This window comes from Meles meles, chromosome 2, assembly GCF_922984935.1.
Source record: "Meles meles chromosome 2, mMelMel3.1 paternal haplotype, whole genome shotgun sequence".
Classification (NCBI taxonomy): Eukaryota; Metazoa; Chordata; class Mammalia; order Carnivora; family Mustelidae; genus Meles; species Meles meles.
The window spans coordinates 97,939,926-97,967,000 of NC_060067.1; the positions used below are offsets into that span (position 1 = coordinate 97,939,926).

At 36.2% G+C, this 27,075-nt stretch overlaps 1 protein-coding gene across 50 annotated transcripts in view; it reads right to left on the reverse strand.

Annotated features, from left to right (window-relative positions):
• The window catches only part of ANK2 (ankyrin 2), a 337,670-nt gene that overhangs the window by 128,201 nt on the left and 182,394 nt on the right, over positions 1-27,075 (reverse strand). For 43 of the 50 annotated variants that reach the window (XM_045997625.1, XM_045997636.1, XM_045997637.1 and 40 more), the window contains exons 5-9: positions 15,697-15,795; positions 10,791-10,976; positions 10,324-10,347; positions 7,202-7,300; positions 5,091-5,189 (exon numbers count right to left, since the gene is read on the reverse strand). In XM_045997625.1, coding sequence (XP_045853581.1) covers positions 5,091-5,189; positions 7,202-7,300; positions 10,324-10,347; positions 10,791-10,976; positions 15,697-15,795 — 507 coding nt within the window. The remainder of the gene's footprint in view (positions 1-5,090; positions 5,190-7,201; positions 7,301-10,323; positions 10,348-10,790; positions 10,977-15,696; positions 15,796-27,075) is intronic. The other 7 variants (XM_045997623.1, XM_045997664.1, XM_045997617.1 and 4 more) reach the window with 1 other exon arrangement.

Genomic DNA, 27,075 nt, shown 5'->3' on the forward strand with positions numbered 1-27,075 from the left:
TAAACAGACCCTTCCAGTTTCAATAAGACCCACGTCACTTGCTTGAGAAACAGGGTAAGGGTTTGTGATTATCCTGAAGGACCAGCAAAAGCCAGAGCAAAGAAGAACGAAGTGTCTTCCTCTCGGAATGCTGATCCCCTTGCCTTCTCCTCTCTTTCACAGTAAAGTTTGGAGTAATCTTTTCATCTGGTGGTACAGCGATTGCTGGCCATTCCCGGCACAGAATAACAATAGGAAAATATGGAGAACACTTAATAAATCCATAAGAACATCAAAGAGTAATAAGGATTACATTGATTCTAAATCTGATGTAATTTATCTCCCTTGTAAAGGATATGGACATTATATCAAATTCAATTCTCCCAACATGCTCAGTGTAAATGGATCTTAGATATTTTCTATAACTACAGTATCTCATTATTGCCAAAAAAAAATCTTATCAAAATTTTGTATTCAAGGACTTTTTTACTTAATTCTTTAAATTAACTCTCAGGAATGTTGATCTGTTCAATATCTTTAACTTAAATTCTTCAGACTATATGTGAAGGCTACTTCCCCCAGGAATCCCTTTCCCTGTTTTCTTTCCTGTTTTTTTTTTTTTTTCCCCTCACTAGAATCAGTTCATATCACACTATGATGCTGATAATCCTTAAAAGGTTAGATCAGTCAACAGTAGAGGGGCACCACTTTTCCAGCTGGTAATCCACCGCCTGAGCTTTTTACAACCATTTCTTTCCTTATCGTTTTCCTTCCTCTGTCTCTGTTTAATTGTAGATGTATCCTGAAGTCTGTGTATTAACACAGGCTCTGCTAATGACTACCCTGTGTATCCTAGGTCAAGTGACATAAGTCCTCTGAAAATCATTTTTCCCCTTGGCAATCTCATTTTCCAAATGAAGACCTCCATATTTTCCTACAAGCAGTTAACACAACCTTTGTAAATTGTTAGGAAGAGGAAATAAAATGGTATTTGTAGAGTACTTAGCAGGGCGCCTAGAACATCACATGCGATGACAATTGGTAACCACTACTGCTGCTTTAATTATTGTGATTCTTTTTCCTGATATATTGGTTTTTTGTTCATCATCTTTTAATGTTTTTGTATAATTATATTGTTTGCATTGCAACATGTATTTCAATATTTTAACCTTATATGGAGTATCTCCACATTTAAATAATATATAAGATTAAAAATAAAAAAGAATAATGCTCTTAATAAAAATTGGATTAATAATATCATTTTTAACTAGCTATGAAGTTTCTAACTGAACATTAAAATGAGGTTTTTCAAACACCAGAAAACCAGAGCTCTGGTGAAAATGTCTCAGTTTCACACCAGATCCTAGTCAATGGTGAGAATGTCAACTAGGTGCAAAATGTCTCTCAGTGATTGACAAACTACTGGTAGAAGTGGGGAAGAAACAGTGGGTAAGATTTTTTTTTAATTACCCCTAATCCTCTACATATCTTGCTTTTCTCCAGATAATGAAAACCTTATAACTCAGAAAAATAATGAGAAGATCAAGTGGAAAATTCTTGATATAACATACTAGATTCAGAATGTTTATGACTAATATGATTGCTAAGGTAAATTGAGACCCCATTATAAAAAAAAGAAAGAAAAATATTATTTTTAATTCCTTATAAAGAAGCTCTATTGTACTACCTAAAAAGATAGTCAAAAGTAAATGTAAAATTTTTCTATTTTAAAATATATTTTCAAAAGACAAAAGAAAAAGCTAACCAGATTCCTCTGTTTTCATAATAAAGTATTATATTTGTATTTTAGTTACAAATAGTTAATAATAAAGTATTATACTTGTATTTTAGTTACAAATAGTTAATAATAAAGTATTATACTTGTATTTTAGTTACAAACAGAATTAAAAGAATCCAACTGCTTTTAAAATCCTACTCCTTGGGGCGCCTGGGTGGCTCAGCGGGTTAAAGCCTCTGCCTTCAGCTCAGGTCATGATCCCAGGGTCCTGGGATCGAGCCCCGCATCGGGCTCTCTGCTTGGCTGGGAGCCTGCTTCCTCCTCTCTCTCTCTGCCTGCCTCTCTGCCTACTTGTAATCTCTATCTGTCAAATAAATAAATCTTTAAAAAAAAAAAAATCCTACTCCTTAAGAGATAAGGAAGTACTTTAACTTACATTTAGGGAATGAATGAAGAGAATGTACACACAATGTATACAATTATAAAATCTATTTTTGCTTTATAAATTCTTTTGTTTTAATTTAAACATATGATGAATTTTTATCCCCAGGGGTACAGGTCTGTGAATCGCCAGGTTTACACACTTCACAGCACTCCCCATAGCACATCCCTCCCCCAATGTCCATAACCCCCCTCCCCCTCTCCCAATCCCCCCTCCCCCCAGCAACCCTCAGTTTGTTTTGTGAAATTAAGAGTCACTTATGGTTTGTCTTTTTTTGCTTTATACATTCTTGAATGAAATACAATTTATTTGTATATCTAAAGGCTACACTGGATGAAATACAGCCCAAATATTCCCTTCACAGAAGGAACCAAGGCTTACATTTGATTAACTTGCTTAAGGACAATTATTTAATGGCAGAACTAGCATAAGACTCTATTTCTCTCCATATCTTAGTATTTTTTTCCTTAATATTCTTTTTATGAAAATGCACTTCCTATTTGGAGTTAGACTTAAATTACATATGCAAATGTTTGTAGGCCATGCAAATTAAAATATATTTTATAGAACTAAGTACTGATTGCAATGATCAAAAAAAATAAAATCAATTGCCTCAAAAATTAATGAATAGGGACGCCTGGGTGGCTCAGTTGGTTGGACGACTGCCTTCGGCTCAGGTCATGATCCCAGAGTCCCGGGATCGAGTCCCGCATCGGGCTCCCAGCTCCACAGGGAGTCTGCTTCTCTCTCTGACCTTCTCGTCGCTCATGCTCTCTCTCACTGTCTCTCTCAAATAAATAAAAAAATATTTTTTAAAAAATGAATGAATATACCAGAAAAATATTAATAAGAATAATGTGGATCCTTAAGACACTGGCCAAGATAAAATTCTGTTGCATTTACCAAGTGCTTTCTTTACACTGGTACTCTCAATTATTAGAGAGTCTCAATAGAAATAGGTAAGGGAGACATTACGTTAGTAATATACTTAAAAGAGGAAGCAAAGAAACTCTTTCCTTCAAGCATGAAGAACGAGTAGGCAGAACATGAAGCATTGTGCATAATTGTTCCAATTCTGCATACCTATAGCACAGCAAGGGAAAAGGCATGCCAACAAAGCAAAGGGTAGAAATCATATAAAACTCTGATGCAAAGACAGCAGACAGTACAACAAAGATCTCGACAGACAAAGCAAACCACTCCAGAGCTCCCACGTGATAATATGACATAGATGTTCTGGACCAAACGTCTTAGAGAAGTGAGATTAAGAAAACGACGTTTCCTGAGGTCATTAAAAACCAGAATTTATAGGGGCGCAAGGGTGGCACCGTCGGTTAGTTGTCTAACTCTTGATTTTGGCTGAGGCTATGATCTCAGGGACCTGTGATCCAGCCCTGGGGATAGGCTTGGCTCTCAGCAGGAAGTCTGCTTGAGATTTTCTCCCTCCCCTTCCGCCCCTCCCCACACTTGTATGCATGTGCACGTGCCCTCTCACTCTCAAATAAATAAAATCTTAAAAAAAAAAAAAAAGAATTTATAGTCTGGGACTGGTGTTGTCCCCAGAAGCTCAAAGATGATAAGGCTTATTAAATAAAAACACTCACTATCCTAAGATTTGCAAAGGAACTAGATTTGATGCTTAGCCTTGTGACTATGAGAATATAAAGTCCCAGGATTAAACAGTGAAGATAAAACATCACAAGGGACATATCCTATCACTATCTTTTATAGATTTCTCACACCATATACTTCAAACTGTTCACATTATAAGAATGTTTAAAGTTTTGCTGAAGTCTGTAATTAACCAAATCTATTCCAGGGAACTAATACTGAAGTACTAATTTAATGTTTAAGGAAGTAACTACATATAATGTCATTAACATAATAAAAAATTATGAAGAGCTAAGTAATTGACCCACCCAACTTTCAAAAATATAAAAAATAATATCTAAGAGTTAATCTTCATACAACCATATGAGATAGGTACAAATATCAGTCTATGTTCAGAGGAGGTATTAGTAAACTGCCAATATCCTATATCTAGTAAGTAGTAGAAGTAAATTTGAAATCAGGTAGTCTGCCTTCAGAGGCCAAACTCTGAACAATGATCTTCTCTGGCCTATCTTATCATCTATTTATTGGCAGTATATAAAATTTAGATTTATATTCTTCTTGACAAATTTGAAATGAATGAAGGGCCCTGCCTCTTATCAAACTGGAATGAGTAAAGATGCAACATAATAACCAGACATCTGCCTTGGGTGCCTGGGTGGCTCAGCTGGTTGGGCGCCTGCCTTCGGCTCAGGTCATGATCCTGGAGTCCTGGAATCAAGTCCCACATTGGGTTCCCTGCTTGTCAGGGAGTCTGTTTCTCCCTTTGACCCTCCCCCCTCTCATGCTCTCTCTTTCTCTCATTCTCTCTAAATAAATAAAATTAAAGGAAAAAATAACCAGATGCCTTTGTTTCGTAAGCATATCTCCTGCTCAGGTCAGGATAATCACTTAAGAAAAATGATTTAAAAATTGGAAAATTAGAAGCAAAAGATTATCAACATGTATCCATGTATTTTATGTAAAAGCCACACCCTCACAGCATAATGTAGGCTTATGTGTTTGGGTTTTAGAAATGTAAAGCTAATAATCAGAGAAACTTCAGTTCAACTTTTCATCTCTGTTACCCAAAATAACCAAGGATTTGAAAAACTGTCTCATTGAGGCCCTAGCATTCTGTTTACTCGGCACTTTTGAGCAAATATTAATTCCACTTGACAATGAGAAACCTTTAAATATTGTATGGGATTTAAATCGAATCCAAGAAAGCAATTTCCTTGAAAACACGTTGCTTATATTTCAGGACTGGTATTTTAAGATGCCTGCTTAAAGAATACAAAGAACAAAAATGTAGGAAATTCAAAGAACAGAGACACTCACCCTAGTTTTGGCATCGATCTGACCACCACGATCCAGTAAGAGCTTCACCATGTTTGTGTTTCCCCTTTTGGAAGCCACATGCAGAGGAGTGATTCCATTCTACACCATGGAAAGACCAAACAAGAGCATGTTGGGTATGACAGGGCATGACAGTGAAGACCGTGTTAGTGGGTGCAAAGTAAGGCTGAGACCCATGTCGTAATTTGATTCGAGGTTACTAAAGTTTCAATGTCTTTGATTTTTACGGGACAAAAAAAGCACACAAACCACAGAGCACTGTAGTTAGAGGATGAAAAATGGAATGAAACTACATAACTAAGTTAGTCCGTGACTATAACATATGTATTGAATATACACATTACTCTGTACACATTGTCAAGAGACAAAGGGAGTGCTTTGACGTAAGAAAAAAAATGTCAAATTCTACTTAGGACAGAGCCCTAGTCAAAGTCTATAGCTTTTTTGTTACAGTATCTAGGCCCTGAAAGATTCCAGGATCTTCAAGTTTCCTTTGCTTCAAAATAGAATACAAATACACATATTCAATAACCATTGGAAAAATGATTCTTAGAAACACCTTCAGAATAATTCAGTATGAAAAACAACTTGAAAATAGCTCAACATAGTTTCAGTACAGAAGCCTTCTCAGAACAAAACACCATATATATGAATTATAGTTATTTACTTTATGAGCTACCCTCTGTCATCATTATGGCAAGAATATGTACTTGAGTTTTGCATGTCATAATTTTACAAATATTCAAATATTGCATTTACTGATTTATATTAAGTACAGTGTTTTGTAATTATCATGTAAGTGAATTCTTTCCAGTGAAAGCTTGCCATTAAACATGTAATGCAACATGATGTCTTATTATGTATTTTGGTAAGACTATGTGAGTGAACTCTCAATTCACTGAAAACATTTTTTGGTCAAATTATGTGCCCCATAATCATTAAAACTCTGTATAAATGTATTTATACATTTGATACTTAACGTTCTAACAGTTTAATGACTGATTGACTTGAGTTGCTCATTCATGATTCATGGAGTGATCTTTAAATATAACTACTCACACTGATGTCAGAATAAATACCCTCCTTAACTGCCACAAATAAATATGCTATTTATTCCACATCATTTTTTAAGTAGGTGAATCACTTTTAATTCTAGTATAACATGTCAAAAAGTATTAAAAATAACCAAATTTAAAAATATATTAAAACATACAATACAAAAAGATGTCAACTGTGGTAACAAAAAGTGGGAGAAGGAAATTAAACTTTTTAAATGCAATCGAAATTGTTTCCAGCTTAAAATAAAGTGTTAAAATTATAAAATTTTTATGTAAGCCCCAAGATAACTACACACATGGAAAAAAAACTATACAAGTTACACAAAATAAAAGAAAAACGTATCAAAGTATAATAATACCAACAGTCAATAAATCATAAAGGAAGATAGCAAGAGAGGAAAAGAGAGAAAAAGAGCTACAAGACAAGTAGAAAACAATTAACAAAAGGGCAATATTAAATCCTTTTTATCAATAATTAAATGTAAATGGATTAAAATTCCCAAACAGAAGACATGGAGTGAGGGGCATCTGGGTGGCTCAGTGGGTTAAAGCCTCCACCTTCAGCTCAGGTCGTGATCCCAGGGTCCTGGGATTGAGCCCGGCATCAGGCTCTCTGCTCAGCAGGGAGTATGCTTCCCCACCCCCCCACACCCGCCCGCCTGCCTCTCTGCCTACTTGTGATCTCTGTGAAATAAATAAATAAAATCTAAGAAGAATAGAAGACATGGAGAGGCTGAAGGGAACAAATATTATAAAATATCTATGCTACCCAAAGCAATCTACATATTCAATGTAATCCCTATCAAAATATGAGAAAAATGAGAGCATGTATGTGTGAACTGATACATTCTTATTTTTCACTTATTTGGTCATGATGACTTCATGTGATTCAAAGAAGAAAAAAACAAAAAATCTAATAAATCCAGCACAGATCCAGACAAGGAAAAAGAAACAAGCTATTACTATTCTCCATTTTTACTTTAGTATAATGTCCATTCACTGCTATCTAAAATGAGAAGCTATTTTAATCCATACCCTAGCTGTAAAGTCCACAGCAGCTCCCCGATTTAGAAGAAGAGTTGCCACGTTGACATTTCCATAGTGGGCGGCAATGTGCAAAGGGGTAAAACCACTCTATGGAAAGCAAAGAAAATGACAGTCAGTAAAGCATTTCACCTCCATATGTCACAGTCCCTGGATTAGTGAAGAAAAGCACATGGTAGTTGTTTACCTAGTATGTGAGCAATATAAATGCTTTAATAATAAGTGCTTTAATAAATGCTTTAATAAGGCTCTTCAAATTTTAGTGCAATAAGGTAGTAAATAACTAACTAAATAAGCAGGTAAATAAATACTCTGCATTTCTTGGCAACATTATCTCTAATTAGCTTAATGATTTATCTGCTTACAAGATTTATTGTTTATACAAAACCACGTTTCTTGGGTTGGTTTAACTTTAGAGAAAAACAGAATATGATTAAACAATAATGTTTCAGCCATTGGATTAAAGTAATTATGGGTAAAAAAATTTTCTCCAGAGAAAGACTCAAAACTATTGTTTTGTTTTGCTCAGGGTTTTTTAATAAAAGCAACAACAACAACAAACAGCATTAGTTGGCACTGTGCCTTTGGAGCTATGAAAATGTGAGAAACTCTTACAGAGGATATACTATTTGTTCCACATCATTTATACCGTCATACTTCTGTCTTCTTTAACAACTGTGCTTAGTGAGAATAGGTTCTTACAATGAAAAAAAGTTAAAAAACGGAAACTAAACCATATACCTGGCATCAATGTAAATATCAAATAAAGAAAAAAAGTCAGCCAAACGCAATTTTGAATGTTAATTAAAACAAATTTTAACAAGATTTTTATGAAATAAAATAAGCGGGTTAAATCAATTACATAGCCATTAGAGAACTGTTTACTCTCAGAATGTTTAAGAAATGAGTCTGAAAATCTTCATCGAAGAAAATTATACTTCCTTTTATTTCTTTTTCTGATGAAATTTAGTTAGAAATTGTGGCCATTTTCACAATAGATATATCTTAACTCTTTTTATTATTAAAGTATGCAAACATGTATTCTCCCTGCTCTCCATAATTTCATCATTTTCTTTACTCAATAAAAGATGATAAGAGACTGCTAATAAAGACTATTGTTACAGAACTGGATCTCAAACCCTGCAGTTTTTGAAGTTATTTTGTATCAGTCCCTCTCATTTGAAATGAACTTTGATTTATATATACTGTTTTTAAGAAATATTATCTAAATCACCATTATTTTCCTATTCATTTGATAAACAGTTTTCAGTGACTTTGCTTTTCAAATGACCTAAATAGGCATTCAGATATCTTAGGTAATAGAAATTCCCTGTGCTATCAGCCAAATTAGCTGCAAATAATTTCTGACTATAGAGAACCAAGACACAAAATAAGAATAGTAACTATCAGTCAAAATCCCACACTTGTGGTAAAGATATTTTTGTGTCTATGTGATACCAAATATTCATGTCAAAATGGAGGGAAAAATCAGCTTACAACCAGGCTGTTATTTTATAAAATGTCAAATTTTTGTATTTTAAGAAGTAATTGAGTAGAAGTTTTTCATTTTTATCTTGATATTTCCTGTCATCCAGACACATGCTGAATGTAAGTCTATCTTTTAAGTTACAATTTAATTCCGGCGGTGGGTGGGGGGGAGCACAACACAGTGATTGCTAGTGAATCATTTTCAAATTATTTTTCTTATTTGCAAAAATAAACCAATTTATTGTGTGACACAGCCTCGTCAGCCATCTGTGATGATGCCTCAGACTCTGACTTTTGACCAACCAACACAAAGCTTGTATAAGTCCCCCTGAAGAACTCTTGCCTGATTACCATGAAGGTAGGAAGCTCAGTTCACCTTTCTACAGGGGTATCAGTGGAAGGGTTCCCCTCTTTGTTACTCTATTGTCCTCAAAGAAATATTTCTAACTCAGTACAAATCTCCCCAAACTGCTGCTTTCAACACAATATTTAGAGCCAAAATTGCATCAAAAATACCTCTTAAACAATCACCAAAAATCACCTAAAAATTAAAGGTATTAAAATCAGTAATTAAGATATCAATTTATATGACTCCAGTCTTGAGCAATTTCACCAAGCAATTGGGCTTTTTTTTTTTTTTAAATCTATGTTCTAAGTTCCATGCACAGATATGGGAAAGAAGAAATAATATGACTAACTCAAGTATTTGCACCTATATCACATATATTCACATCTTATCAATAGGTAAATTTTTTAATAAACAAGATATTAGTTCTAGAAATACACTACACTCAATAAAAGCTAAATGAATGCTCAAAACCTCTCCAGATCCGCAACCCAGTGATCATAAGATATTAGTCTAAAGAGTCCCCTCAAAAAAGTGAAAATCAACCTACACAGTCACTTGACTTTGAATACAGGTTTATTTTTACAATATATTTTCAACAATGTTTGTGTTAGTGCCTCTCTTGGCAATGGTCAAGGAGAGGCTACTAAACACACACACACACACACACACACACAAAATACAGAGAAGCTTCTGCACTGAATGTTCCAGGTGATCGATGTGACTTACTCTGGTATGTGGAACATAGATGATTTCATACCAAGTATTGTTAAGACTTAGCGAGATAAAGGCAAATGTTCTGATCATGACACTCTCAATATCACTATTGATTATATACAAAGTGGTTAAAAAAATGGGAAAAAAGGGCAACTGTAAGGAGGTAAAAGAATAAAACAGTGGCAAAGAAACCTCTTTAATTTCACTTTGCTAAACTCTAGCCTGAGAAATCTCATTAAGAGAAGGTCATATTTCTTATTGGCAAAATAGTATTTAATAGTAAAGTTCACTCAGAAAACACACATTAAGGAAGAGTTTCATTTTATGCTCTATTCTAATAAGCTACTTAAATAGTTACACTGATAAAATAGCTTCTGATATATGTCACATTTAATTTTTTGAATTATTCATTTCCCTTAATTATGAGAAACATTTTTAAATTAATTTCCTACTAATGGAAATTCCAATCATTAGTATGAATTAGTGAGCATTTATTCCAATTGGGCAAAAAACTAAAATCAGTAAAATCAAGATATATTTTGGTATAACCGTAATACTGTACCTCAGTTGTCCTATTCACCATCATCTGAAGCAGTGTTGTGTGGGAAAAAGAGGGAAGATATTACACAGAGCAAAATTAAGGAACCAGTCAATCTGCTCACTGCAGTTGGATACATTGTTTCAACATGCCAAAATACATCCTACTGAGAAAAGACATCCATAACACTACACAAAACAATGTTATCTCTCTAAAATTCCGCTTCTATTATTTTTGATTACAAAGAGAATAAATAAGCAGATTTCTAAAAAAGCTGAACCTCATTTTAAAAGAAAATTATCTTAAAAATTCTTCTTATTACTCTACCCAATAGACAGCCCCCTTCTTTTTGAAATACCTCTGGAAGTAATTTATCTCTTTCGATAACCGGAAGTAATTTTGCATTATCACCATGGCCTACTTCTTTATCATCCCCCAGGAGGAACCTGGCAGCTGAAGAGGTCCTCTCCACAAATGCGTTCAGCTTTTACCTTGGATTGTACGTCAGCGTTGTGATCGTTCTGAAGCAGGAGGGCAGCGGATTTGGTGTCATCTTTCCTAGCTGCAATATGCAGAGCTGGCAGCCTCACTTTCCCTTTGGTATCATTCTCTAAGAGGATGGCCACTGCCTGGTTGTGTCCTTGCTGGAGCGCCACCGCGAGTGGCGTGAAGCCATCCTAGTAAAATGGAAGAAAAAATTTTCCATTAACTTTTGGAAGCATGAAATTCAACTCTCAGCAATACCTCTAATGTTTAAAATAATAATTAAGATAGAGAAGAAATGGAAAAGGATGAAATACTACTGTGTAGATTAAAGCATGGCTAAAATTAACAACTCAGGAAAACAACAGACATTGGCAAGGTTGCAGAGAAAGGAGAACCCTCTTACACTGTTGGTGGGAATGCAAACTGATGCAGCTACTCTGGAAACAGCATGGAGGTTCCTCAAATAGTTAAAAACAGAGCTACCCTATGACCTAGCAATTGCACTATGAGGCATATATTCAAAGGATACAAACCTAGTGATTCAAAGGGGAACAGGCACCCCAAAGTTTATAGCAGCAATGTCCACAATAGTTGAAATATGGAAAGAGCTCAGAGATCCATTGAAAGATTAATAGATAAAGAAAAGGTGGTATGTACACTATGTACACACCCACACCATGGAATATCACTCAGCCATCAAAAAGAATAAAATCTTGCCATTTGCAATGATATGGATGGAACTAGAGGGTGTTACGCTAAGGGAAATAAGTCAATCAGAGAAAGACAAATACCATATGATTTCACTCAGATGTGGAATTTAAGAAACAAAACAGATGAACATAAGGGAAGAGAAGGAAAAATAAAGATGAAAATAGGGAGGGAGACAATCCTAGGAAACAAACTAGGGTTGCCGGAGGAGAGGTGGGGGGGAGATGGGATAACTGGGTGATGGGTATTAAGGAGGGCACTTGATGTAATGAGCGCTGGGTGTTAAGTGCAACTGATGAATCACTACATTCTACCCCTGAAACTGATTTAAAAAAGATTAAAGCAACTGACAATCAGTCATTCACCATACTATGGACTGGCCTCATCAGATTGTTTTCTTAGTTTCTATTCTACATATCTTGAAAAACATCTGCATTCCCTCACAAAGCATACTGTGCATAAGATGTGCTTAAATGTGTGTTTAGAATGGGAAAATAAAAGTTAGAACAACCTTAAGTAAGACCACCTTATAGAAAGGAAAAGATGGAAAGGGTAGAGATAATGGAGAACAAGTCTGATTGACAATCAAAGATATGGTAGCCAAGACAGGGAAATAAATTATGTGATAAACTATGCAAGTTATTAAATATCTCTATATTGATTGGGAAGAACAATAACTATCAATGGAATGGTCTATTGCCAATTAATTTGACAACTTTGGGATATAATGTAATCTAAAACCTTTTGGTAAGTAAGGCTAATTCATTAATTTTGCATTTAGTTGAATTTTATATTATTTAGATAATTTCGATATAAAATTATATGTGCTAGGTAAAGAAAAAACAGATTTTTAATTCTAAACTTGGAAAACAATTAAAAACAAAAACAATAGCACAGATAATCAAAGTTATAAGAGTTTTAGGAGTAGATGGATAACCATACTAAAAAAGTTGGGAGCCATGTTTTCTCTCTAGAAACAAGTATTCAGTTAATGGAAAGGTGGTAAATAAAGAGAAAAAAATACATATAGGCTAGGCTCTGTTTTTGTTAAAACCTCCCTTACTCCACAAAAGTTTGAAAATAAGTCTCAGAAGTTTCCATTCATAGAAGAGATGAGGGTAATAGGATTGTATATTAACGATTGCATTTTAGGGATAACAGCAATTTATCATAATCGAATCACTCGATTTGTTTCCAACAATAATCTTTCAAAACTGTAGGTTTTTGAAGAAAAGTGATTTCCTATTGCACTACCACAAAAGACTTGAATTTATTTTAATAAGAATTGAATTTTAAATAAACACATCACATAACAGAATGGAAGAGTAAACCATGTAGTGTTGTAATACTAGTAGCCTAAATTTAGAACTTTGTTTGGCACAAATTAAGCACTCTGTGAAGGAGGAAAGATATCATCATATATCTATATCCACTCAAACACTGTGATAGTTTATGTTAAAAGAGCGTGAAATTTGTTTTTTCTTAGAGACAATGCATTTGCTGACAGTACAGAACCTAATTAAAAAGTTTTTAGCCTTCAATTTTGGTAACACTCAGGAAGAAGGAGGCTAGCAAACATTTATAAAAATGGTACTGGAGGGACAGAGGATTCCCCTCAGAGAACTTAACTTTGAATGTCCACCACTATGATTTCAATCTAATCCATACTTCATGGGAAAAGGGTAAATATCTGAAATGATTTTTTCAAGTACCTCAACTAACTCTATGAAAAAGAAACCCATATTAAAATTCAGTAGCTTCATTCTTCATCATTTATTTACCAATGCTGATTGCTACAATTACAGGAAACTTCAAACATTTAAATAGTTATTTTCAAACATAGGTTTCATTGCCATATTGAATAATTCATAATTATCTGATTTTTCAAGTGGTCACAGTGCCTTGATTAGTAATTAGTTTTTACAAATTAGGTCTACTAACAGGTTAGAGTAAATGTCTTCTTTAGGCGTATTCATACATGTGAAAATGCATCTGTAGAAGGTGTTCGGCAATACAACAAAATATGAAAACGTAATCAGCCATAAAGTCCCATGAGGATAGTAGTTTTCTACAGAATGACAGACTCAAAGGGAATGTGGAGAAGTTTATGCATATGTATGTTTCTTGGTAATAGATAATAGTTTCTTGATAATAGTCAGCAGGGGGGACTAATCAACTTAGCTTGTATATGTCATTATTTAAATATTAAAAAATGAAACAAAACCAGGCATACACATGTCTGAGGTAGGATTCAAAACCTCATATGATTCACTTGCAAAAGCAGCATTTTTGTGTAGAAATCAGAGAGGGTTTTAGTTTTCTGCGAATCACAATGTAACATGGCCTCCTCTGAGGCAATGTACATAAAGGGCTATTTTTGGAACCAGACTAAAATGCTCCAGAGGTCTAGACCCAAGGAACCTTGAGACAGCTAAGAATACCAGCAAGCAGAATTTCCCCAAACCATATGCTGGAAATAATAAGGCTATATGGTGAACAGATGAACTCTGTAGTGTCAAGGTTCCTCTGGGTAAGTGATTCTGCATTCAATAAAATAAAATAAACAGAGATTTCCTTATTTTGGTACATTTCTCCATGGTTCTGATACAGAGAGAAAGTCTCATACAGTTACTCAAGCTTTGCCTGAAGATATTCACATGTTACTCATTGACATAATTAGGGTCTTAGGGGGAAAAAAATGGCCCTGAACATAAAAATCACACTGTACCATGTGTAAGAGTATAAAATCCTTATGTGCTAAATAAAGAACTTGAAGTCATTTTACATTGGGTAGTTGTGTTTTCCAAACACAAGCAAAAAAGAAACATGGTCCCATTAATAGTGATTACTTGGAATTTTGTCTTTAACTAATGAGAATAAGCTGTCAAAAAGTTATTGCAATAGATTACAATAGGTACAAATAGATTACAATGATTTCTTCCCAGACAGCAGGGTAGGAGGGAATCCATGTTTATTTCACCGAAAGCCTTAAGTGTTCAGAAAGGAAGTCACATTAGACATTAATAATTATCAAGTTAGTTTCTGGGTGACAAGTGTCTATCAGTCATCTTTCACTTCAGGTCAGGAGTTTTAAAGTTTCATCAGTGGTGGCACAGATGTGGAAAAGGAAAATCAAAGCCTGCATGATCTGGAGGAAAAGGGTGAGGAGAGGCATGGCCCAGTGGAACTCTCTTCCCTGCTCTTCTTCTTTTTTTTTTTTTTTAATATTTTATTTATTTGACAGAGAGAAATCATAACTAGGCAGAGAGGCAGGCAGAGAGAGAGGAGGAAGCAGGCTCCCCGCAGAGCAGAGAGCCCGATGCAGGGCTCGATCCCAGGACCCTGGGATCATGACCTGAGCTGAAGGCAGAGGCTTTAACCCACTGAGCCACTCAGGCGCCCCTCTTCCCTGCTCTTCTGTGTCACCCACTTCCAGCCTTCTGGGTGGCCCCTTTAGGCAATTTCTTCTAACTCAAGGGTTTCTGGAGCATCGCTAAAAAATCACTGTTCTAAGCAACCACTGAACTTGCTCCTTAATCTGCTGACACAAAAGAATGGGAAGGAAAATAACAAAGTAAGTTCTGTTTAGTGGAGGACATGCATAGGTAAAGGAAAGTGATGTTCTAAGTTGGCCCATTGTAACTCCTTATGTCTAGATGTCCTGAATATGTTGATACTGAATTGACTTTGAACATTTTATTTCGTTGTTGCTGTAATCACAGTCACACAACCACGTGCCATAATTTGTGCTTCAGAAAAATGCAAACTTTTTTTTCGTGACATACTCCTCATAAAATCATGCTCACACAAATAACCATGAATCATTTCTGATCATTAAAAATTATTCCTTTAAAGAACTCAATTGGATTCTAACAGATAAAATACCAATGAAAAGAGATGTGTACAATTTACTGTCATCAAATTTTAGAATAGTATACAAGCTCCCCAAACCCAGAGAATAGCAAATGGATGGAAACATGAGCTCATGGAAGAGCAAATTGACATGAATCCCAAATCAAGACATAAACTCATTCATCTGTGTGTGTTGGGTCATTCAGCCATGGCCACCGTTGTAGCTGACAAAAGCAATGCGAACATTCCCAGCGTCATTTAGACAAAATAATGGAGATCCTTTGCAGGTGGATATAAAGGATGTGGACACTGAGTTCAGAGAATTTGAACCTGTAGGGCTGACAGTCTCACCTCAGTAGCAGTGCTCTGATTAGCTCCATTTTCAAGCAGATATTTTACAACATCAATGTGGTTCTCCTGGGCAGCCATGTATAAAGGAGTGAAGCCATTCTGAGGACAAAAAATAAAAAGACATCTTTAACCATGTGAAGTTTAAACTAGGGAAGAATACCAGACAAGGAAAAAGAATACTGTGGAGTAAACTTTTGAAATGATGAAACATATAACCTACCTCCACAATAAAGTATACATATATTTACTCTTAAAAAACTAACTGCAATCAGAGTAGAACCAATTCCCATACACAGTTCCTCAAAGAATGAGTTCAAAGTGACATGGAAGCCTATTGCCCTCACTTCTTGTCTTCATTTCAGCTCCGGAGATTTACATTCCCATCTCCTAACACTGTTAAAGCTAAAAATATCTAGTATCCTAATATAATCCTATAACATAAGCAAATTCTCACTATATGTAGTGTATTTATAAAATATTTATGTAATATCATCTGTATTTATTAATTCATAAACTACGTAAGCAGACCACCATTATCTTGAATGTACACAGTTTAGCTAGCACCTTTAAAGGTTTAAGTTAATTGCTCATTTCAGAATGGCTGGGAGTGATTGCAAATCTGACAGAAAAAGTTTCAAAAAAAACCAAACAAACCTGTATTTCAGTATTCCAGTTAAAGTGGGATGGTTTATCTTGAACATCTGAACTACTTTTTATTTTTATTTTAATTTATTTATTTTTTCAGCATAACAGTATTCATTGTTTTTGCACACCACCCAGTGCTCCATGCAAAACGTGCCCTCCCCATTACCCACCACCTGTTCCCCCAACCTCCCACCCCCACCCCTTCAAAACCCTCAGGTTGTTTTTCAGAGTCCGTAGTCTCTTATGGTTCGCCTCCCCTTCCAATTTTTTTTTTTATAAACATATAATGTATTTTTATCCCCAGGGGTACAGGTCTGTGAATCGCCAGGTTTACACACTTCACAGCACTCACGATAGCACATACCCTCCCCAATGTCCATAACCCCCTCCCCCTCTCCCAACCCCACCTCCCCTCAGCAACCCCCAGTTTGTTTTGTGAGATTAAGAGTCATTTATGGTTTGTCTCCCTCCCAATCCCATCTTGTTTTATTTATTCTTCTCCTATCCCCCTAACCCCCTATGTTGCTTCTCCATGTCCTCATATCAGGGAGATCATATGATAGTTGTCTTTCTCCGATTGACTTATTTCACTAAGCATGATACGCTCTAGTTCCATCCACATCGTCGCAAATGGCAAGATTTCATTTCTTTTGATGGCTGCATAGTATTCCATTGTGTATATATACCACATCTTCTTTATCCATTCATCTGTTGATGGACATCTAGTGAACTACTTTTTAAAGCTGTTCTGAAATTCTATCATTCATGAATTCCTATATTCATTTATCCAGTTATTTACTAAAATCTGACCACTGTAGCTGGGATATCACTGGAATAACAGTAATAAGACAGACATCTGCCCTCATGAAGCATATAGTATGGTAATATTATAACAATATTGTGTAGTCATAGTTTTTAAAAAATCACTGAAATTTTATAACTTGAGTTTAAAATTAAGTTTTTTTTTAATTTTTTTAAAAATTTATTTGACAGACAGAGATCACAAGTAGGCAGAGAGGCAGGTGGGGTGAGGGCGGGGGAGGCAGGCTCCCCGCTGAGCAGAAAGCCAGATGTGGGGCTCGACCCCAAGACCCTGGGATCATGACCTGAGCCAAAGGCAGAGGCTTTAACTCACTAAGCCACCCAGGTGCCCCTAAAATTAAGTTTAAATTGGCAAAAAAAATTTTTTATCAGATCCTTTGCAATAAGTAAAACCTTGTGTAAAATATTTTTAAAAACAGTAAAGCTTTGGAAGAACAAAATACAAAACATGAAGTAATTCATAAACTCTCAAATCTAATAATTCTCTCAAAACAATGTCAGAGTCTTAAATGTTGATTCCCTTAAAAATTCCACAGATTAATGAGAATAAGCAAAGACATAAATGAGACTTCAGGGATTTTCAAAAACTTAAAAGGAGAAAAATAACTATTTTTAAAACTTCTTCTATATGCATTGCATAAGTGTGGAAACATTATTTAAAATGGCCAAGACCCAGCAAATATACAAGTAGAACAAGAAAACACATTTTAAATTTGATTATAAAGAAAATCTGCAGACTTCAAATGGAGGAGGAAATTTTAAAACTGAGAAATATTGTAAGAGGAATGAATTGACAATTTTGTAGGTTTCAGGAATAACTTGCTGGCTGGATAGCATATTTTTAAGACACAGCAAACAGGTGAAATCTTGGGTATTTTAAGAACACTGAAGAGGTGGCGGAAGGACAGAATTAGAGATTCAAAGGAAGGGAAAGCCAGTGAGGATGGTTAAAAACAATGAGTGGGTGTGGGATGGGGCCCTTTCATGACAAGTAAAAGGCAGGATGCAAAAAAAAAAAAAAAAAAAAAGGAAGAAGAAGAACTTTTAATAGAGTAAATCAATTTGCTTACATGTTTTCCTCTGACAGAATCTTGTGTATAGATCAGGAGAAAGGGAGATGGACTGTGGTTGCCAAATCAATAGGGAAAAGAAATGTACCATTCTTAGGCTCCTGCCCTGGGTCCTGGGCTCTAGAGAGGCCTCCTCTAGCTGAGCAGGGCTGGGGATCCAGGGGCCCATCCTGATCCTACAGCTCCCCTGCGTCCAGACCAAACACCAGGCACGCAGCTACCCATAATCCTTGCTTATGTAGCCCACTGTGTGGTGGCAGTTCTAACTCAGACTCCATCTTTGGGTTCATTCTCTCAGGGGTCTGCTGCCATGCCCACCCTGTGACAGACTGACTAATGGTCCCCAAATCCGTCTTCATCTTAATCCCTGGAAGTTGTAAATGTTACCTTATATGGCAAAAGGAACTTTGCAGATGTGACTAAATTAAGGATCTCGAGGTGAGGAGATTATCCTGGATTGTCCAGTTGGGTATAATGGAATCATAGGGTTTTTAATGAGGGGGAGGCAGAAGGTCAGAAAGGAGAGAAGATGCTATACGGCTGGCTTTGGAAATGGAAGGAGGGAACGTGATCCATCCACATGATGCTCGTGTGGTATGGATGGAGCCAGGGATGGTCCAGGAGGAGGAACCGGCTGCAGGCCCGGGTTTATCTGCACACCCCCAGCCACAATCTTGCGTGGAACTCCAAGGTTTCCAAGAAGTCTAATTTTGGACCTGTCATGTTGTTATAAAGATATATTTGTCAATGTAGAAAGATAAGAGATACATATGTAACAGCTTGATACAGCTTTTAATTTTAAAAAAGTGTATTGTAAGTGGGTATCTTTTTCACTCATGTCCTGGGCTCTGGAAGTGCTAATAGTGGGCTAGTGGTAGAGAGAGAAAAGGGGGGAATCTCCACAAACAGTTCATGTGGGAGGGGAAGAAGGGCAGTGACAGACAAACATTCAGGATCTTGATTAGAGTATACCATGAATCACATTTGTGCTTTGGTACACAAGGGCTTTCAGCGGGGGGCGGGAATGTATATAGGAAGAATGATAAAAATAATTTATTGAACTGCTGCTATCTGCCATTCACTGTGAGAGAAGATTTGAATGTCACCTCAAATTACATTGATCGTGTGCCTCAGTTTGCCTGGGACTATCTAAATTTATGTATAGTATCCTGGAGTAATTATTAATAACATCTCAGTTTGGATGATAAATTAAATGGCCTAATAGTATCTTTAATACTAAGAATAGTGCTGCAACCTTGGTACTCTCATCCCTACTTTTTTTTTTTTTTTTTTTTAAGTAAACTCTACCCCCAGTGTGGGGCTCAAACTCATGACTCCGGTATTAAGAGTCGTATGTTCCATCGACTGTGCTGGCCAGGTGCCCTTATCATCCCCATTTGGAATGAGGTAGCTGATGGGGTGCCTGGGTGGCTCAGTTGGCTAAGCAACTGCCTTCGACTCAGGTCATGATCCTGGAGTCTCAGGATCGAGTCTCCTCGATGGGAGGAGCTCCCCATGGGCTCCCCACTCTCTCTCAATAATAAATCCTCTCTCTCTCTGTCAAATAAATAAATAAAATAAATAAAGTCTTCAAAAAAATGAAATGAGGTGGCTGAGGCTCAGTCATTTGGGTAACTTGGCCAAAATCTCACAGCTAACAAGTGAACCGAAAGTGACAGACAGAAACCACTCATGAATAGTCTTCTTCCCTGTATAAAGTTGGGACTTGATCCCACAGATGTGTGTGATCCTCAGCCTGGCTCTGTGACAGAATCTCCTGAGGAAACTTGTAAGAATGCCTAGGCACCACCCTGTCCCCTACTGAACTTGAGTCTCCGTGTATGAAGCCAAAGTACCCGCGATTTTTTTTAAAAGCTCAGTTTTTGAAATTACCTGAAGAACACCGTTACAGGTGATGCAAAACAACTGAATGGTTTGGGGCAGGAGGCACCGTGATCACATCTGCATTTCAGAGAGTTCACTCTGGTAAGCAGAGTGGACCAAACCTACTCTGGTTTGGAGTGGTAGAAAACAAGAATGAAAGGAAGGGGATAATCAGCTTTTATAGTATTTGCAACAGTGTATTTAAAAGATTAAGGAAGTAGGAGCCAAGACAACATCTTGGCTAGGTGAGGGAGGAAGCTATTTACTATTACCAAATATGTGAAGTGAGAAGGCGATAAAGATTTACCACAGGTGCTAAAGACGTGGGAAATTACCCTTTCCTAACTCACTGATGCTACTTAACAAGAAAGACTTGGCCGGAGAATGTGAAACCTGCCTCTGGATAATTGGGACAGGGCATGGCAACATGTTAACAGCATTGTACATTTTATAGGAAGGCTTTTATCTCTGCATATAAATAGGTTAACAACACAGGATTCTTGGCCTGTGTTCATGCATGCAAGCGCTTTCCAATGTACTATGTCTATATTCTTTCTAAAGCAGTCTGGCTGCATATAGAGATAAAAGTATATGTATTTTCTCCCTGTTGGTATAAGAAAGTCAAAGACATCTACAACCTGGGCTGATACTTGGAAGATGCTAACGACCACAAAATCATCAGCTGTCGTAGTAGTTTCAGTGTGACCAACAGGTGCCTCTACCAACTGGTTATTAAATATTTTGAACATTATTCCTCTCCATAGCAAATTATTATTTGTCATTCATTTATATTTATTCAACAAAAATGTGGTTGGTGGCTCTTTACCACTAGGCATTGGGTTTAGTATAGTGATTCAGAGATGAAAGGAAAAGTCCCTGTTAATTAGGAGCTTGTAGTCCAGAGGCTGAGATGGACAAGTAATCTGTTACAGTTCAGTGAACTCACATAGAATTAGTTTCTTTAAAAAAAAAAAAGTTATAGAAGTGGGGTGTCTGGGTAGCTTAGTCAGTTAAGCATCCGACCCTTAATTTCAGCTCAGGTCATGATCTCAGAGTCCTGAGTTCAAGCCTTGTCTTGAGCTCCATGCTGGGCGTGGAACTTACTTAAAAAAAAAAAAGAAGGGGCGCCTGGGTGGCTCAGTGGGTTAAAGCCTCTGCCTTCGGCTCAGGTCATGATCCCAGGGTTCTGGGATCGAGCCCCGCATCGGGCTCTCTGCTCCGCGGAGAGCCTGCTTCCTCCTCTCTCTCTTCCTGCCTCTCTGCCTAGTTGTGATTTCTCTCTGTCAAATAAATAAAATATTAAAAAAAAAAGAAAAAAGAAAAGAAGAGAGGAGAGGGGAGGGAAAGGGAAGGGGAAGGAGAGGGAGAGTAAGGGAAGGGGAAAGAAAAGAAAGAGGGAGAGGAAAGAGGAGGAGGAGGAGAAGGAGAAGAAAAAGAAACTGTTACGTGAGAGGTATAAAGAGAATGTTGAAGGGCACAGAACTAAGCTGGATGAGGAAATTATATCCAAAGGAAGTCACTAGGAGTGACATTTGGTAGACACGGTAAGTGATTTGGTTCAAACTGAATCAGAAAGCTAACGTTAGGCATAGAAACAGGAAAGGGATTTCAAACATCAGAAACCCCATGAGAAAACACTGAACATCTAGGGATCGGCAAATAATTCAGTGTGACTAGGAGGAGGAGGAGGCTGAGACAAGCAGGGATCAGTTGCCATGTGCCATGCTAAGGAGTCTGAATTTTATTCTGAAGCCTTGAAAATCACGGTTTTAAGCTGAGGTTTGGCATGATCACATTTTCATTTTAAAGAGATGAATTGCCAGGATTGGGGAGGAATTGGAAAATGGCCAGAGTATACTCTGGAAAAGTAGAAATAAGACTTTTGTAATAATCCAGCTAAGAAGTAAGGATTAGGAATATTAATTGGATTTTGATATTTAAAAATGTGATTATATATAATTATTTATGTATTTATACTCTACTTAAAGATTAAAAGTGGTTTTACTTAAATGATTGGTCATCTTTGATAAAATTTCTGATTTATTGAGAACTTATAACAGTTTTCTTCAAATCCAGAAATTATGCTGTGTTTCAAGAATTCAACTACATATAATATTACAAAATATGTTTTTCCTGTTTTCACTAGTGATATAACTACAAACCAGTAATCAGATTTTTCCCACTGGTGAGAATTTCGTTAGGTAATTGGATTATCTGGGAAAATGGAATGAATGTGAACTAATATTTATATATCTACCTATAAACTGTGGATTTATAATGGAGCTGTTCAGAACATTAAAAATCAAATATCAACCTATTGATATTTGTATGTCATTTCATAGAAATTATACAGAGACAAATAATGTCCATATGCAAAGTAATGAATGGTTTAGAATCAATGTTTCAAAAAAAGACCAAAATTCTAAGAACTATCATCATTACCAATTTTTAATATTCTTAACTTTTCAAACTTAATTTTGTCAGCACATATAACCTTATTCTTTTTTCTCAGACAAATGAAGATTAATTGGATGACTTAAAATGATTGATCATATAAAATTAATCTTAATCTTAACTGGAGTCAATGTTACCATTCATTTCAGAGGGCCTTTTTGATAGTGTCAAGTTTATGGTACAGTTTTTCCCCTGGGACTGGATGAGGTATCTTAAGAGAAACAAATATAAATACAATACTGTTTCTGTCCTCATGAGCAGAAGATATAACAGAGTTCACAGAATACAGGTATATAGAATTATCTGTAGCTCCATGTAATACTATTTATAGTACATATATATGTAAAGTATATGTAAAATGTATGTCCATATATGTGAAAAGTATATATGTAAAGTATATATACACATATGTAAAGTATATATTGCATATACATAAAGTACCTTTCTTCATAGCATTAATTGCTCACTCTTTAGTGCTCTGATAGCATTTTCTTTGTGCTTCTTTTGGCATTAGTATGCATTGAGCCAGTTTTATATATATACAATTTTATATAATACACTAAAGAGTAAGCAATTAATACTATGAAAAATGGTACTTTGGGCCCAAGCACACAGAGCTAAGAGGAAATTAGGAGGCCTTCATAAAACCAAGATAGTAGATCTACAAAAAATAAAATGTAATTTGCTGCTCTTTTTCTGGTTTCACTTCCCCCATCTCTCAAGAAAGGTAGTGTTTGTATGAGAATTCTCAGTGTATTTGCTGCAGGCACATATTTCACCTAGGGAAGTCTGTTCTCGAAACCTAGTAACAAATCTCGTGAATAGTGAAAAACAGTAAGCAAAATTACCCACTGAGTAAAAGCCAATGCAGGAATGCATCTTGATGAGAATTTTTACAGGTCTAAAAATTATTTTAAAAAAATAATCAAAGATCTCTTAACCAGACAATACCATGGAAAACTGCAATTCACATTACTACCTAGGTAAGGTATACCTTAGGTAATTTCACAGATCAATCATAAGCTAAAAGAGTGGAAAGTGATTATGGAAATTTCAAATGGCATATCTCTGTACACTACTTATTGTTATTTGATTTGTTCTTACTTTTGGTCTTATGCAGTCAAAGTTATTATGTATATTTTAATGACTAAAAGAAACTGTCCTATTTTCCTAGATGAAAATGTCATAGCGGAAAGGGAACGCATCATTTTACAGTTGAGGAAATTTTAACCCAGTGATGGAGCAGACCACCAAGTGGACCGGCCAGCTACATAGATTAAGGAGACAACAACAGATACATGGACACAGCTGATGGAAGGATGGTTGGAAACTCTTACCTTTTCCTTCTCATCTTTCAGGCCTTGAAACAAGAATCACCCTGAGGCCTGATTCAGTGCCATAACAATGCTCAGCACATAGTAGATATTCAATAAATATTTGTTAAATGGGCAAGTGAATGAAGTAGAAGAAAAAAACTGGTTGCTTTTTATGCCTGTGGTGGTTTAAAACATGTCTTCAAATTTTTCGATATACCTCCCTTCAAAAAAGGAAAAGCTTAACTCCCCTTCCTTTGAATGTGGGCCAACTTAGCCAAGTCACTTGGGCCAATTCACTTCCAGTGCATTGATTATGGTGGAAATAATTGTGTATGACTTTGAGGCTAGGGTTTAAAAGTCATTGCTCTATTGCCTTACCCTCTTTTGGATCATCTGCTCTGGAGGTAATGAACTGCCAAATCATGATGACATGCAAGCAGTCTACGGAGAGACTCAAGTGAGAAGGAATGGAGACCTCCCACCAACAACCAGCACCAACCTGCCAGCCTGCACCAACTTGCCTCCCACCAACAACTAGTACCAAGGTGAAAAAACACACTGGTAGTGAATCCTCCAGCCCTAAGAAAGCGTTCACATGGTCAACATTTTCATCCCAACCTCATGAGTGACACTAAGCCATGATTGCATAGCTAAACCACTACTAAATTCCTGATTCACAGAAACTATTATGATAATAATGTTTATTGCTATTTTAAGCCACATATTTAGAGATGATTTGTTACACAGCAACTGCTAGCTAATATACATCCAACAAGGTCATGCATGATCTGACCATGGTCTCTCTACTGTGTCAATCATACCTCTTACCACTCATACTTTACATAGCTTCCTTTCTCTTTAGGAAAGGAATTCATATCCTAGATAGTTATTTTCAAGTAACTTTGTGAAACACAAAGACAAAGCAATGGAAGTCATGTGTTACCCTACTTTATAGTATTTTGCAATTGGATAAGATTAAGTCTTTACATTTATAAGAAGAAATGAATGCAGGATGCCTGGGGCAGGGGGTGGGTGGGCTCCGTTGGTTATGCATCTACCTTTGGCTCAGGTCATGGATCCCAGGGTCCTGGGATTGAGTTCCACACTGGGCTCCTTGCTAAGCCAGGAGCCTGCTTCTCCCTGTCTGCCATTCTCCCTGCTTGTGTGTTCTCTCTCTCTCTCTCTCTCTCTCTGACAAAAAAATAAAATATTTCTAAAAAGAGAGAAGTGAGTGAAGTAGGTCACTTGTGTATATTTGCTTAGATGGAACAATCTATAGTCTAAGAGACTCTAAAAATTATAGCTTTAAATCTTTATAATACCCTGAATCCCATGTGCCTTTTGCCAGTTTTCTAAAAGTATTACATATAACCCTCATTGCTACTAGAAAACTAATCAACAAATTACATACCCAATTCCAAAAGTAGGAAATAGAAATGGTTATAGATAGCTCTGGGTTTGAACTTCGTGAAACTAGACTTCTCCTTTTGATGAAAGCTTATTGTCTTTTTGCAGGAAGCTTGGTGTCAAGATTTAGGTTTTTTCACAGGGTAGAATTCTTCAGCACCCATAGCCATGACATCCTAGGGAACTCTTCATCACAAGTTGAAGGCTGGCATAGGTTGGTAATTACTCCTCTAGTTACCATCCCAGACACTATGTATCATCTTCTTCCAGTGAACTAGCATTATGAGAGATAAGGTTGGGAAGCATCCCCAAATTATCACCCAGCTTTAAGGTCAGGATGATTCAAATTATTTCCCTAAATATATCGTAAATGCACAGCTGCAAAGGATTTAAGAAAACCAATGGGTATTATTGTAGTCACAAAAATAAAGACTATTTTGTGTACTCTGGGGGTGTACTTAGTGCAAAAGAACAAAAGATATGATTATATATTTGCTTGGTAGTGAAGAAGGCATTTTATTAATTAAAATATCATACAAATATTCTCAGGTGATTTGAACTTGACAATTCTTTACTAGGGTTGAGATTGTATGGGTTATTTTAACCACTTTCTTCTCTCCAAAAGTTGTCTTTAATGGATTACAGCTAAACTATTAAATGACATTAAAATGACTAATGCTCTAAATCTTTCGAAGGAGGTTCAACTGTATTAAGTATTTATTATGTCATCTTGTTTTATCCCCACAACTATGCTCTTAGGGTCATTTAACAGATAAGGCTCCCCAATGGCAGTCATTTACCCAAGGACATCCTCACAAATGGTGCAATTAGGGTCTGAACTCTGGAGGACTCCAAACCCTGTTCTCCTTCTATTCCCCTCAGCTCTTCCCTTCAACCGAGATCAAATTGTCATAGAGATCACCCATGCTTTTACCTAATAATTACAGAATATGTCTTCTCCCATTTTCTCCTAAGCCATTCACTAGAGGTAATCAGGGAAACCCTGCCTAATGACAGTATTGGAATTACCATGAACTGCTTAATGAAGAATGTCCAAATGTTCTCTTGGGTGTAAGAATTTTTCCAGTGAAATAAGTAATCTATCTCTGTAAACCTCAAGGAAATGAACATTCATAGATATTAAGAAGCATGCCTTAAGTTTCACACTACTCAAAATGTGGAACTGGAATTTGAACACACATATAACTAATTCTAAAGCTCATGCTCTTTATACTATATTATCTTGCCATGTGCCTTAGCAATATATTTGACAGACACTATTTTATCATATCTGGGTATTGTTAGCAATCAGATACACCACTGAAAATAACTGTATTCACACTAAGTCTACCATAATCCCTGCTTTTCGGTTCCTAATGGATAAATAACCAAGAAAACGTGAACTATTTTACAGAACATGATTTAAGATCAGTTTTCACAGACCACAACTGAAGATTAAGACTTTTTGTACCATTGCCCCATAGTCATATTAAGAGGAAACCTTTAATATATATTCTGACATTTTTTCCAGATGAGCTTGTCTTACCAATATTTCTACACTCACCAAGTTTAATTGTACCCTTAACAATGTTGTTACTAAGCTTTGCATGTGGAAAGTCTTCCGTTTCAATTTCCCCTCTGCAGCAGAGAATTTCCCTTAATCTCCTTTTCAGTGCCTGGCTCAAGTTCTCTGTGAACTTTTCCTTAACAGCATTTAGCCAATTTCCGGTTTTCCCTCTGGGATATAGTTGGTTCCATACAATTTAGTACCAAATTATATA